The following is a 15,189-nucleotide window of genomic DNA, read 5'->3' on the forward strand; positions in this document are numbered from 1 at the left end:
TAATATTTGGATTGTAAGATTCGTTGCTTCTTCTCAACTTCTAAGAAATCGGGATCAGAACATTATAATCCGAGTACTTTCAAGCATACATGGCAAGAGGTCTGGCAATTTTAGGCATGTATTTTGACACATGGCAAGAGGTCCAGCAATTTTAGGCATGTATTTTGATACATGGCAAGAGGTCCAGCAATTTTAGGCATGTATTTTGACATATGGCAAGAGGTCTAGCAATTTTGGGCATGTATTTTGACACGTCTTCTGATTGCTACCATGTCAGCCTGTATGAAGCTACAGCATGAAGCCTGAATAAAGTGCAGAATTTTCAGGATCTGGAAACCATGATGGTGGAAATGTTTATAAGTCTGACCTTTGCTATGGAGGACTCCACCATCAGTAAAACAGCCATATACAATATTCCCCTGTACAACTATGGTGTGAAAAGCAAAACTGACAGGGTAAGCAATCATGGTCCATAACGCTTCTAAATGATAAAGAAGAATACTTCAAATCATTCAAGGTCTCCACAGTACAAAGCTGTATGCCACATATGGCTGAAATGCAACAAAGCTGTATGCCATATATGGCTGAAATGCAACAAAGCTGTATGCCACATTTGGCTGAAATGCAACAAAGCTGTATGCCACATTTGGCTGAAATGCAACAAAGCTGTATGCCACATATGGCTGAAATGCAACAAAGCTGTATGCCATATATGGCTGAAATGCAACAAAGCTGTATGCCACATATGGCTGAAATGCAACAAAGCTGTATGCCACATGGCTGAAATGCAACAAAGCTGTATGTCACATATGGCTGAAATGCAACAAAGCTGTATGCCACATCTGGCTGAAATGCAACAAAGCTGTATGCCACATCTGGCTGAAATGCAACAAAGCTGTATGCCACATATGGCTGAAATGCAAAAAAGCTGTATTCCACATCTGGCTGAAATGCAACAAGCCATATGCCACATTTGGCTGAAATGCAACAAAGCTGTATGCCACATAGGCTGAAACGCAACGAAGCTGAGTGAAGGTATGCTGTGGAAATCAATGTCAAAACCATAACACTTGTAACTTATGTTGTGAAATTCACTCAAGGTCTCATCAGTCTGAAGCCACATGCCAAAGTTGGTCAAAATGATAATAAATTGTATCATTTGCAAATCAAAGTCAGGAAGGCCTGCAATCCAGGGCATAATGCTTCACATTCAGATCACAGTGGATTGGAATATGTTGAATTGCTCTTGAGCTGTGTCAGTTATAAACAATCTCTCATGTGATGATGCTAAGTTAACTGTCAAGGGTTATAAGTGTATTTACAATGAAGACGAAAAGGAAAAAACATAAAAGGCACATCTGAGGAAAAAAGAAAACGTACACACTGATTGCATCAGATTATGCAGAATGGTTTCCGAGTTGTGCTGATTAAAAGGATCTGCGGTAGTAATGGAATTGAACACGTATGTATAATACAGGCCAAAAGGCATCCAATTATGAGGAAGGATTACAATGCAATGCTGGTTACATCCAACATCCCATGCAGAGATATTAAATGTCAGGGGCCATAACTCCAACTAAAATGGAGTTTATGAAACAAATCAATAAATGGTACATCTAAGTCCATGTGACATGGTACACATCAAATTGCATCTGATTATGCATTGTTGCCAACCCTACAGGTTTACAATTAGTGAAAACAGGGATAAAAGTTTGTGAATTTTGACATGAATTTGTGAAGCGATCTTCCAGTCCAGGAATATTTGTTGGAACAAATGTTTAACATGGTCTCCAGCTGATAAAGGCAGATATGTTTAACAAGAAAACTCATAAACAATGCTTCAGCATTGGTAGCTTGCAGCTGAAATCAACTGCGAGTTCTTAATTTTCCCAACCTTATGTGCTTTTTGCTACTGATGTGCTTCCTCACATCGTCTCTGCCGCCATGCCCAATGATAAAATTTGTGGCACACTGCATGCAAAAGCATGATGTATATTGGTGTTTGATGGCTGAATGCACGGCCAATTTTTGGTATATTCCAAACTAAAATGCACTTTTTGTGCAATACATTTCTTTTTCCTTGCTGGTGGAGACATTTTCAGGATGCTGTGCCAAATGGTAATTAAAATCAGTGTTTGTGACGCATGTGCAGAGCAAAATTCTGGTTAGGCCCCAGTTTCTCTCAAAAGCATTTGTAAAACTACTCTTATACATATAGATTAAAATATGCTAAAATGCTTGCTACCAGGCCAACTGTATCAATCAGCTATAGTTCCAATAATATCGTGACCAGCAGTACCGGACCATTTCGGCAACTGCTGATATCACGACTAGCGCTTAATGGGAAATCAGTTATTTTATTAAAGATTTAAAAAAATTGAGAATTGAAGAATTCATGATTTTTTTGCATTTGGCATGAATCTGTGAATCACTGAAAAAGTCGTGAAATTCATGCAAAAATCATGAGGGTTGGCAGCTATGGATTATGTTGAATGGTTCCTGAGCTAGGCTGTTTACATGGATCTGCTATGGTGGAAAAGTAATATTGATGGGAAAAAAGTAATAACTCATCAAATTGGACCTGAAATGAAAAAAAGATAATTCACCTATGAAGTGGCAATCAATTATATGTAAGGGTCTGCAGAGTTACGCTGTTTACAAGAAGTGTGAATGAATGCCAAGATGGAAAAATAGAAAAGGTTTTTACTTTAGGTGTTGGTATCTTGATGCAGTGATCTTAAAAAATAACAGTAATGAAAGACAGACAGACAAAATGCTGGACTGGAAGAAAAATAATGTATATCACTTTCTTAAAAAAGGATGAGACAATGATAGATGCACAATATCAGATTTGTTGTATTTACCGTGTGAATGCACTTATTCCAACACAAAAAAAATAAATAAATAAAATAAAAAATATAAAAAATAAATGAATAAATAGATGATTACGACAGAAGAAAATGAATATATTCATAATGTACACTCTTCCATTGGATTTATTACACTAACATGATATTATAAGTGCATGTTATAGTATCCAAGTTTTTACCTTGTCTTTGCTGCCCCAAAAATCTCTGGTGGTGTTCCTACTAATCAAAAGGTAAAGAAAAACCAATATGAGAATAGCAGCCCTGGCTTGAATAGCTAACACCTATGTCGGGCCCACAAACATGAGGCAAATAAGGCACAAGTAAAATTGGCTGTTTTCTTTGTGTTTTATTTTCAATTTGAATTTTGCAGTATTGATTAAAATTTCCTTTCAATGAATATTTTTTAATCAGCACTTACTGTCACTGTCAACAAATGCTAGTGACCCAGATGATGAAATCATGATCTCAAAAAGTGTGTAAGGGTAAAGTTGCAAGAAACATGGTCCACTAATCTGAGTACCATGTTAGGACACTCAATTATATATATATATATATGACTGTTTTAGGTAGAGAGCTAACTTTTAACAAACATTTATTGTAGCACATAAAATAACAAAGTATAACAATATGTTAGGAGTTTGGTTTCTTTTGTTTCTTCTTTGCTATCTTTGGAGGTCCCATGAACTTAAAAGTTGTTCTGAAAATAGACAGAATGCAAAATATATATTTGTCAGATAAAATGATGTTACTATATATACTCACTGCACAGATGGAGATCTGCCATGACATAATGCACCAGAAGATCAGGGTCTGTGCAGTTTGTTATGAGTAATCAGTAGAATAAACACCACAGACCCTGATCTGCAAGCATATTATACTTTGGCAGATAAGGAGCTTTGTTGTTTGTAGTTTTAGTCAACTTATAAGCGAGCATACATGGTAATTTTTGTTAGAGGGAAAAAACACTTTGCATAATAGTGCAAAATAAACCCAAACTGCATCTCCTACTAGAACACCAGAAGCCTGCTTGTTTGCACATATTTTGCCATATATTAATGTAAATAACAGCTGTCAAACATGTAAGCCTTAGGAATATCTACATTTTTTACAATTTGGTTAAAATTAAGATGTATTTGCTTATAAGTCAAATCCAACTGCAAACTACATAGACTCAGAGTTTACTGTTGCATAATGTACTAGTCTTGGATCTATACAGTTTTATGATTAATGAGTAGAACAGGTGTTACAAAGACACTACCACAAAACCTGAAATCTACTGAGCAAATCCTTACTGTTAAAACAGTAATTACCCAGTAAGGATTCCGATCTACCTGTAATTCTTATAAACCAGTAGATCCGATCTACCTGTAATTCTGATCTACCTGTAATTCTGATCTACATGTAATTCCAACCTACCTGTAACTCATTAATACAGCTGAACGTACACAACACATTGGTACTTGTATTGTTAATCTGGAGCATGACACAACTGCATATAACAAGTAGTCAGTAATGTTTTTTTCTTCAGACCTATTGTTTAAAATAAATTATAAAAAAGGTAAAATAAACACTCTTCATGTTCTGGTATGATGAGTGGACTAAACTGTCCTGGATTAATTACAAAGAATAGTTTTGATTACTGGTAATCATTTATGTAAGACTGCATCTAAGTTTACAATATGTTTTTGTCAGTATGAAAGATGCTGTAATAATTTGTTAGTAAAGTACAGAATATTCAAGAAAATTAGCTATAACAAGCACAGCATCTTCCCTTTTACCTTCTTTAACTCTGTTATTACATCTTGTGTACAGACAGCATACAAGATAGATCACATGTCCAAAAAAATGCCTTCATCAATAATGCCAAACACAGTATGAAATGGTTTGCAACTAAACTCATTAGTTGTAGAAAGACTAAGGATCCAAGCAATCAAACATCACCAAAAAATGTAATGGTTGGTGTGCATTTCTTGTGCTATTCTTTGACAAATATTTATCTATGGGCAGGGGTTGTTGTTTCTGTTGATGGCAGTAATCTTGAACAGTTAGCACTTTGCCCCACTCGGCCATAGGAGATCTCCAAGCAAGGACCATTACAGAGAAGAATATATTAAACAGTACCATCACTAACTGCCCATAAAATGATAGCTGAATCCACTGGGTATTTCAAACTTCATCAAATCTGCAAAAGTTGAATATCACTGATGTAGCATTTCTGTGCTCTGCCCACTATACAGAACACACCTGTACACTATTCCGAGCACCCAAAATAATTGTGTTTCGCATTTTATATACAAAGCAAAATCCAAGTTCAAAGAAATGTTGCTGCATATCGCAAACTTGCCAAAAACCTTTAATAAAGATGGTTTAAACATTCTCACTCAAGGCAATGATGCATAATAATTTGTTCTTCAACATGCATCTCTTTGATTTACTTAACTTCAGAATAAATTAGGTTGTTTCATTTTATGTAAATTAGCCAAATTAGATCTCCAAAAGCTGTCTTCAAAGGAGCTAACACAGCTTCACCCTAGCTATTTTCAGCCATTCTGTGAAATAGTGGTTGCTTATGTATGACCACCTTACCTTTTAATTATCTCTATGATAATCTATTGTATAAACTGCCCAGTTTGTCATGAGCTATAAGCAGGACTATTTACTGTCTACATTGATTACATATTAGATATATATATAGTGGTGGTCAGAATGTCCGTTTATTTTTTCTTCTTCTTCAGATTACTGAAAAAATCATGTTTTTCAAAGGTATGGAAATAAATAAATTGTTTTTTTCACAAGACTCATCATGTTAAGGCAGGTATGCTTTTGTCCAGGACCAGTAGGGCCCAGTTCCACACGAGTCATGGACTGGACCAACAGCTAAATTACTACAGTGCACATATTTACTACAGTGTAGTAACATTAATAAAAGACAGGCAAAAAAATAACAAAATTAATGCAAACTGAAAATTTAGACAACTAATTTGTTTTTTGGTGCCTTCAGGGAGTTGAGAAAAGATCTACAGCTATTACTGCACATGACTTTATAACGGACTGAGCAACCAGGGTCTTGCTGATGTTGTGGCTGACTGACTTACTAACAGAAACAGAACTTTCTGGTACAAGTATTATGCTGATCACTGCCATCTTACCTCTGTCTGCGTGGGTTCGACTCTCGGAATCGGCCAATGCGGGTATGTGAGAAAGCTTGCCAGTAGCTTCTCGAGGGTCAGTGGTTCTTTTCAGGATCCCACGGGTTCTTCCTCCACCATTAATACTGGCCGCCATGTACAGCCTATCGTGTGCTGAAAAATGGCATTAAACCCTACAACAACAAGTATTATGCTGTTTGCTTGTTGCTATCAATTGGCCAGTTTTAAAATTGGACATGCCTTGGAAAGAGGTACTTGAAGGATCTGCTGACTCAGGGTTATGTTGTAAATATTAAACAAAACACAATTGACATCTTTTCATAATACTCAACCCATGGCCAAGGGTTTTTCCAATGACCCTAGAAAGTTCCAATACATTTATTTTTATTATAGTTTGTGTCATTTCTGGACCTGGGACATTTTTGGTCTTGTAGTGCAATACATCAAGTAGTGGATATATTCCCTGTGGTTGTTTCTTGCCCAGTGCTGTTAAATCCATACTTAAACAAACCCTAAGTCAACAATTTTGATGCACCATTTTAGCTATGGTTGAGAAAAGACAAATGTTTGATTGATGACAATCAAGCAGAGACTTGTAATCCATATATTGCATGCTAAATTTGCCGATTTCCACTAACATTTTACACCAGTCTCTTATCGACTGTCTTCCGCTTGAATCAATGCACTTTTATGACTCTATTCAGAGGATAAAAGCATTAAAAAACAGACTTTCTTCAATAAGACATATTAAAACATCTGATGATCTAGTGTTGCTAAAATATGACAGGTCCACTGGTAAAAAGATTTTGTCCTGGATATTGGACCACCGTAATTTTCAGACACAGCAGATGTACTGGATACAGATAACAAATATTTTGACTCCTTTCGCAAGTTTATTTAAGTTGGATTAGGTGGCGATCTACAGTTTCATACTGTACATAGGGTTAGAATTTTAAAGAAAAAGAATTAGCCAGGGTTTCCTCACTGGTTATACTGGCTGTTTAAAAAAGACCTTGTATATCTAAGGTATTGTTCAAAGAACCTTTATTTCCCTTTATTTTGGTATATGATTGATGGCTGTAATATGGGTTATAGAGTATACAGATTGGCCTTACTCCAGATATGCACCTTTAAAAAAAGTGCTAGTGCCACTTGGCCATTTTCACTTCCTGAACTTCAGTGGTAAATTGTATTTTAAAAAAGAGCCAATAACTTTTTTACATTTGATATATTTGGTAATTCATTCATTGCACTTTCAGAAAATGGTATTGTCTAGTCTGGCAAAATTCATTTTTCCTATTTCAACAGCTGCTAAGGGTAGTGTACTTTAGACAAATTCAGGCTGATTTTTGGAGCACAAAGGAGCAGTCTTTTTAGTTAGCAGTGTGCTAAGCTCATTTACAATTTCCATAAGTACAATTTTCAAAGAAATGCCAACATTCTCTCCACTGTGCATGTTTTAAATGCAAACATTTTTACCTTACATACGTCACTCTCTCAGAAGTACATAATAACTGGTGAGCGCCCCCTTAGCATCAGAATGGCCTTACTGGGACCAAAACATGTGACCAATCTACAGAAGTGACAGTTACTAAGCAACCAGTTTTGGAAAGTATGACTAGTAATACTTAGTCCAACATGTAAGACCTCGATGCTGATATTTGTTTTGGGTGTCTGGGTCTTACTGCCTAACTAATGGCGCTGTGTAGCATGTTTTGATGTCTACTAACATTGTAACAAAAGTCAAATTTTCAGGAATATCTCACAAACTGGTAAACAATAACGACGCTTTTCTACAAAGTAAAGTAATAATGTTTTAGTCAGACTTTACTTATTCTGATGTCTTTTCTCTAATATATTCAAAATCTCACAAACGAAATGGACCTGTTTTAAAGTTTTGTAGGCCTACATCTCAGCTGTCTGGAAAGCAATGAAAGCTGGGACTGCCAAAAATGGGTTAAGTTGAAATATTATTCTTTAACAAAACAAATAAAAATATACTATGCCTATTGGAACTGTAAGCAATGTTTCGTTTCATTCAAGAAACATATCCCCACATGAACCTACTTGAACATATCTCGACTACCATTGCATTTCAACAAACTCAAATGTATGTCAACGAAACATGAAAATGTGTCCATTTGCTAGTGTCAGAATTTCATTCCATTAGGATAAAAACAGCACAGTAAGTATACTAATTACATATCAGTTTGTGAAAGAGTGTTGATATGGACTGCCAAGTGTGTGAAATATTCCTGAAAACTTCCTGCCAGGGATGTGACACCTGTGTCTTGCAATTGACAGGAAAGACAAAAATGGTGCAATGGTGCAATTTTAAAAAGTATTTTACTTACTGGCATGTTGAACAAATAGGACTGAATGAACAGAAGACTGAAATAAAAAGATATCACAAAATGTTCAAGATTGTGAAAATGTTTGAAAATTTATTAAAGAAACTGGATTTGTGGAAATTTATTCAGGGTAAAGACACTGAAGCAACTAGTAAAAATTTTGTCAGTAATTAATTGCATGATTTTTTTGCCTCAAATATAATTAATTAACTGGATCTGCAAACATACAAACATGAAAATAAAGCATTAGACATTTTAATTACAGAGCCTTTCATTCTTAGAAATGAAAGTCATCAGAATGTTTTTAAAAAGTGAAGATTATAACAGGCTCTGAAAACTGATGAGTAAATAGAAAGAAATGTTTAACATAATGTATAAATTTTAACACTAGACTGGATATAAAGATAGCCATTATAATTTTCTATTAACAACTTTTAATGATGTAATGAGTTTTATTTTATTCCAGCAAAAGAAAGGTACATATTTATTATAAAGACCCAAAGTTAGAGCAAATACTCATGAGCAATACTTGCTAAACACAAATGCATCCCAGTAGTGTATGCAGAGCTGGATGATGGAGGGGAGGCAACTCAATGAGAATTGTCCAACCAAAGCCAAGCTACTGACACCTGATGTCAATTACTCAGATCAAGGCCATATAAATTTAAACCAGGTGTACAATTTTTAAAACCTGTTATTTTTCATCTTTTATTTTTTAAAAAATAGATTCTAGTTTGACTTGTCAAATGTTTCTTAAATTACAATTGTACATTAGCTAGCTTTGACAATATGTCTTTCCTTTTCATAAGGGATACAGATAGCAGACAGGATGAAAATAAACAATTTTGAATTGTACACCTGGAAATCTTTTCATTTCTGAAAAGAATTGAAAAATTGAGTAAATCTTTCATGTTTCCAGAATGATAAAAGATTGAAAGATATTATGACTGTATTTGAGCTTTGATGCCTGCCATGTGTTCAGTAAAAAGTTATATTTTACAAACCAAACAGTAAGATTTGTAAAATTTCAATGTGAGGAAGAAAATGCTGATGATTAGTGAAACTGGGGCCAGATGAATAATTTCTTTTTAATATAGCTACTTATGTGCTTAATAAAGAATACATAAAGTTGTGAAAATTCTGAGGACTACAGGTTTTCATTCTTTCAGTCTTACACTAACTACATGCATTAAAAAAAGCAAACACTTTCCTATTAGATGAAGCATGTATTTAATGACATTTATTGCATTTGGAAAAAACAATATTTACAGATGAATGCTTGTGTAAGTTGGAGTATTTATAACTTTTGTAAAAAGAAATTACAGTACATATACATAACTGCATAGCTATGGATTCACATATTTAAAAATCACTTGCATATTGTTACATAGCTAAGGATTCAAGTATTCCAAATTTTCAAATCTGCCACAATGGCAGCCATATTGTATGTACAATAAGCACTGTTTTCATTTAGGATAAAACCAACACCATTAGAAGACTTTTGATGAAAACCCCATGTTGATTTGACCATCCATTCTGGAGAATTAGTGACAAAATTTTCAATATGTTCATTGTGGCAACCATATTTGAGGTATGATCCTCACACTTTTTTCATTCAGAATCAAATAGAGTTCTATCAGAACTATTTTTATCTGCCCTGAGGCCAACACAATGGTGATTGTCATTATTTATGGGAAATCTGTTTCAATTAGCTGACTGGCAATCTTATTAATCAACTGAACTTTATTTCATAAATTAGGCTATACTGAAAGTCTGGTCTTCTTACATTTTATGAGTGTGGTGTGTGTATTTGTCATGCAGAAAAGTTGAACCCATCTAAAAATGCCCCAAAACCAAAGATAAACAATAATTTACAAGGACCTTTGTCTGTCTGTAGCTACAAAACCACACATGACAGGAATGACAGAATTTTACACTGTACCTATGGGCATGTTATACCATACTTTTAAAGGGATAGTTGCAAAATATTGTGGGATTCTCACAATCCTATATACTTGGCACAGCACTACCTTGAAAGTAAACCACTCTTCCTAGATGGAACGCAGGTCTATTTCAAGATATCCAGAATAGCGGATGTAATGTACAGTCAGTACCCATTTGCTGCTGGGATGAATGGGATAAGCAATTTACAGCTAATACCCAATTACAGCTGGGCTGATAGGGGCAAGCTAACTTAAGCACCCTCCTCAATGGAACATAACACTGATCATATCTCAGCTTGCTATGCCTACCATTAAGGCCATCATACCTCTTGGCAGTGTATTCATATTTTATTATACACCGAGTTTGATAAATTTCTGATAATTTACAACATTAGTTTTGGATTCTATCTTAAGATATTGGAAATATCATTATTCAAAGTTTCATTTTTCAGCAACGATGCTGCGTAATATTGCATAGTCTTTTAAGTCACAGTGTGATATGTGAAATTTATTACATCATGTTGCCATTAAATGGGAATATTCTGGAATTGTGGACAAAGGATGAAAAATCTCTTTAAAATATTCACATACCCTGTCAGGCAAATATTAAAAAGTTTTACTTGCACAAAATAAATTCTTACTCAACCAGATATTATAGTTATATAAACTTGATGATGTTAATAGACAAATTCAGTCATGTAAAAGGCTTTCTGGAATAGTCATGTTAAAGGCTTTCTGGAATAGTCATGTTAAAGACTTTCTGGAACTTATTTTGCAACCCTTTTAACACAAGTTGTTGTTGTTTTTGTCTAGGGTTTAACGCCATTTTTCAGCACAAGATAGGCTATACATGGCGGCCAGTATAACTGGTGGAGGAAGAACCCTGGAAAACCCAGGGAAGAACCATCAACCCATGAGAAGCTACCGGCAGGCTTTCCCACGTACCCACGTTAGCCGAGCCTTGGACTCGAACCCATGCAGACAGAGGTGAGATGGCAGTGATCCGTAACGGAGAGCGCTTTAGACCACTCGGCGCCTCTTAACACTAGTTATAAGTAATTGCAAAGAAAACGTGACTTGTCCATTTTTCCCTCTGGTAAGTGTTTATTAGTAATGAAGACAGAGAGCAAAGCTTTTGTATGAGTTTGATCAAAATAAAGCACTCGTATGAGTTTGATCAAAACATGGGGAAAACAAACTTTCAGTAGAAAGAATAGACTTTCCAAAATGAACAAAGTTGGCACTATTTTTCAGTAAAACAACCTTTTCATTAATGACAAATATTGGTCACACCTGAATTACTACTATCCCTTTAAAAGTACTCTGAAAATTTTCATTGATCATTGCAAGTCTGATGCATTTTCAACCTCTGGTGAACCAATGATTACTTACTTGAAAGACAGACTGAACATACATAACCAATGTCTATCAGATTTCTGTGACAAAAGCATGCTGCCCTGTAGTCTACTTGAGCCTTGGGGGGAAGGGTCAGTTTTGGCCTCAGGGTAGGGTCAGGGAGAAATACCCACTGGAAAATAAAACATCTTAAATAAGTACCTTGGACATGATTCATAGAGGATAAAATACAGTATAACAATTACTATACAGCACCCAGTGTCTTGCTTGCACACTGGCAATGATGTATTTTCTCCACCTCGAAATATTAGACTTGAGAAAACTTTTATTCAAACTTCAATGTTGCCATTTCAGGAAAAAGTGGTACCTAACATATATATGTGCTTATTTGCAGGATCAATCCATAAACTGGATAGATGCAGATGAGCTTCCACTTAATGTGCCGGCAGATCTGGATATCTGCAGTTTGTTAGGAGTAATCAGTAGAGCAAACTAAATAGACCTTGATGTGATAGCACATTATATGACAACAAATCAGGATCTGCACAGTTTGCATTAGACCTGACTACTACGTTGGTATATATGGTATGTCTCACCATGCTTAAGTAGGTGAGACAAAAACCAGGTTAATCTTTGTAATAATTCAATTACATTTCTTCCAATTAATCACTCTAGATTCTAACACATATTCCGAAACTGTTTCAGACTGTTTCTGATCTCTGGTTCTTCCTCTGCTAAATACACTAGCTACCATGTATGACGTGATGAAAAATAGTGAGAAACCCACAAAACCACAACCAAAAGTAAACCACAGTTGCATGAGCAAATTATTTGCTTTGACAAAGAACACTGTCACAATTATTCAACAACATGATGTTATGCAACAGTTTGATACACAATCTATATATAACTACTTAAATAATTTATATTATAAACCTTTTGTACATTTAAACCAACAATGACTAGCAAACAGTAGGCAACGGTAGCCATTACTGAATCATGCTTTCTGGTCTTTATCCAGCAGGCGCTAAAGATATTAGGCAAAATAGTAAGCGTCTAAATGTGCATGACGTTTTGGTTTGATTTTGTGTGGTTTAACACCATTTTTCAGCACAGGATAGGCTATACATGGTAGCCAGCATATTTGGTGCAGGAAGAAACTGGGAAGACTCAGGAAAGAAACATAGATCCACAAGAAGATACGAGCAATATTTCTCACATACCCATATTGGTTGAGCTGAGACTAACTCACAAGGACAGAGTTGAGATGTGCAAGTGATCTATGAAGGTGAGCACCTTAAACCAACTGGTCATATTATTGCATTATTATGGTCACCTATTAATTAAATGAAATATAGTCTAGTCACAACAGTTAGAAAAATCTGGAATTTGCTAGTTATCTTAGTTTTTTAATTCTGTTTAATGGACACAAAATCTGTGATGATGGCATTTGGAAAACTGGAGTGTTTAGGTTAATAATGGCAATTTAATTTCAAAGCAGAAATGCATAATAAGTTAAACCTGTCACTATGTTTTATTCATTTCAAAGCAGTTCAGCAGAAATGCATACTAGGTTAAACCTGTCACTATGTTTTATTCAATTTTTATTAAAGACCAAAAATATCATTCAAATTTAGAATAATGTGTGACTAATAATATTTAATACACGAAATACCATAAAATAGGTCAAACTAAACCCTGGTAAGCTAATTCTAAATGACCAGGTGAGATAGCAAAAACACCATTTATAATACATCTTGTGGAGTTAAAAGAATGATAAGTCTTCCACACAGCTACTGCTCATTGTGAAATTTTGTAAGACTTCAACCATAATTTTATTATAGCCATTTGCACAAGTTTTTTCTTTATCACTATAAACTGATCCTGATATAAATCATACACATAGCTTCTAAATGACTTTATTTAAATGTGTGTGTGTGTGTGATTTGGATTTTTATCATAGCTTTTAAAAAAATCTGTCATATTTTCAGTCAATGTCTGCAGTGTGGAAGTTGATAGTAATGTCTATCACTGGGGCATCATGCCGCTGACATGTAGCATTATGTCCACCCAGTCACATTATCCTGAAACCAGACCAACCAGTCCTAACACTAACCTCTTAATGCTGAGCGCCTAGCAAAGCAGCTGTTCGTACCATTTTTATAAGTCTTTGCTATTACTCGGCTGGGGTTCAAACCCGCAACTGAGGTGGATGTTCTAACCACAAGGCCACCTGAGTAGTGATTTTATTTAAATACTGTAAAACTTAAACATACACAGTGCTTACAGTCTTGGTTTTTTCTTTGATTTTTCTATTGTTTAGAGTTTTAGTGCTTGAAGACAAATGAAAGAAACATGCTACCAAAAAGAAGCAGATTCTATTAAAGACTCATTTTAGTGCCTGATGGTTTGAGTCATTTGTGTTTTACAGCACTAGTGTAATCATCTGAAATAACTATCTTTGCTGGTGGTTAGACAATCTTTATTCTGACTGTGAATGCTATTTTAGTCAGGACATTGAACTGACTCTAACAATAAATACTCAACTGAAATGATTAGACTGTATCAGCACACACAGGTAAGAGCAGATCAGAATATCAGACCTGCCAAATCAATATTTACTAACATAACCTGTGTCCCCTGGTGATGTATCATACCCTTTTTTTACTTTTGATTTTGTTGTAAGTAGTACAATAGTGCCTTTCAATTTACAACAGTGGATTTCAATACACATTGGCAGATTTCAATAAACTACTGTGGGATATAAATACACAGAGTTCAATCAGGACAATCACTAACTGAAAAGATTACATCAATAAAGAAAGGCATTCTTGTAATTTACATACTCAGCACTTATGTGTCTTTAGTACTAGAGCAAATGGATATAATTCTGCTGACCTGTCCTCATTTAAAGCAACTTATACCAAAATGTTTATTTTCTCTTAGTATACAAATAATTTCTACCAAATCAAATGATAAGGCCTGCTTTTAAGAAAACTTAAGAGAATTTCTCCCACGATAAGACCAGTAAATCTGTCAAAAAGTAACAAGTATCAGAAAAATGTATGATTAGTAAACATTGGATACAAAATATTTAAAAGTGGGATTGACTTCTCAACAAGCATAGGTTTTTCATTGGATAAATATTGTAATAATTGTAAATTTAATTTAATATTGTATTTTTGGCATATGCAGAAGCTGTACATGTTATGTCAAATAATAACTGGAACTCATTTTGTATACTTTATTTTCAATATGGATCTTCTTATATTTAATGACCAAAACGTACCTAGACAAAAAAAATTTTTCAAATTTAAAAAAAACCCCACATATTTTAAATTATATTCTTTCATTAAGGAACATATGCAAGAAAAACACAAACAAATAAGTTTGAGTTTATAGTTAAAAAACAGTTGAAAAATCATCATTTTCAAAAAATTTCAAAAGTACGTGTAGGTGTATAAGATGAGAAATAATTCAAAAACATGACCCCCAAATGTACACAAACCCTTTTGCAAGT

The 15,189-nt window shown here is 34.7% G+C and overlaps 1 protein-coding gene across 2 annotated transcripts in view; it reads right to left on the reverse strand.

Annotated features, from left to right (window-relative positions):
- Positions 1-3,201: 3,201 nt before the first annotated feature.
- Positions 3,202-15,189, reverse strand: part of LOC149775841 (general transcription factor IIH subunit 3-like) — a 65,135-nt gene continuing 53,147 nt past the window's right edge. For both annotated transcript variants that reach the window (XM_089943280.1, XM_089943279.1), the window contains exons 11-13: positions 11,706-11,841; positions 8,374-8,410; positions 3,202-3,567 (exon numbers count right to left, since the gene is read on the reverse strand). In XM_089943280.1, coding sequence (XP_089799406.1) covers positions 3,501-3,567; positions 8,374-8,410; positions 11,706-11,841 — 240 coding nt within the window. In that variant the 3' untranslated portion in view covers positions 3,202-3,500. The remainder of the gene's footprint in view (positions 3,568-8,373; positions 8,411-11,705; positions 11,842-15,189) is intronic.

This window comes from Sinohyriopsis cumingii, chromosome 19, assembly GCF_028554795.1.
Source record: "Sinohyriopsis cumingii isolate HCF-2022 chromosome 19, ASM2855479v2, whole genome shotgun sequence".
Taxonomy (NCBI): domain Eukaryota; kingdom Metazoa; phylum Mollusca; class Bivalvia; order Unionida; family Unionidae; genus Sinohyriopsis; species Sinohyriopsis cumingii.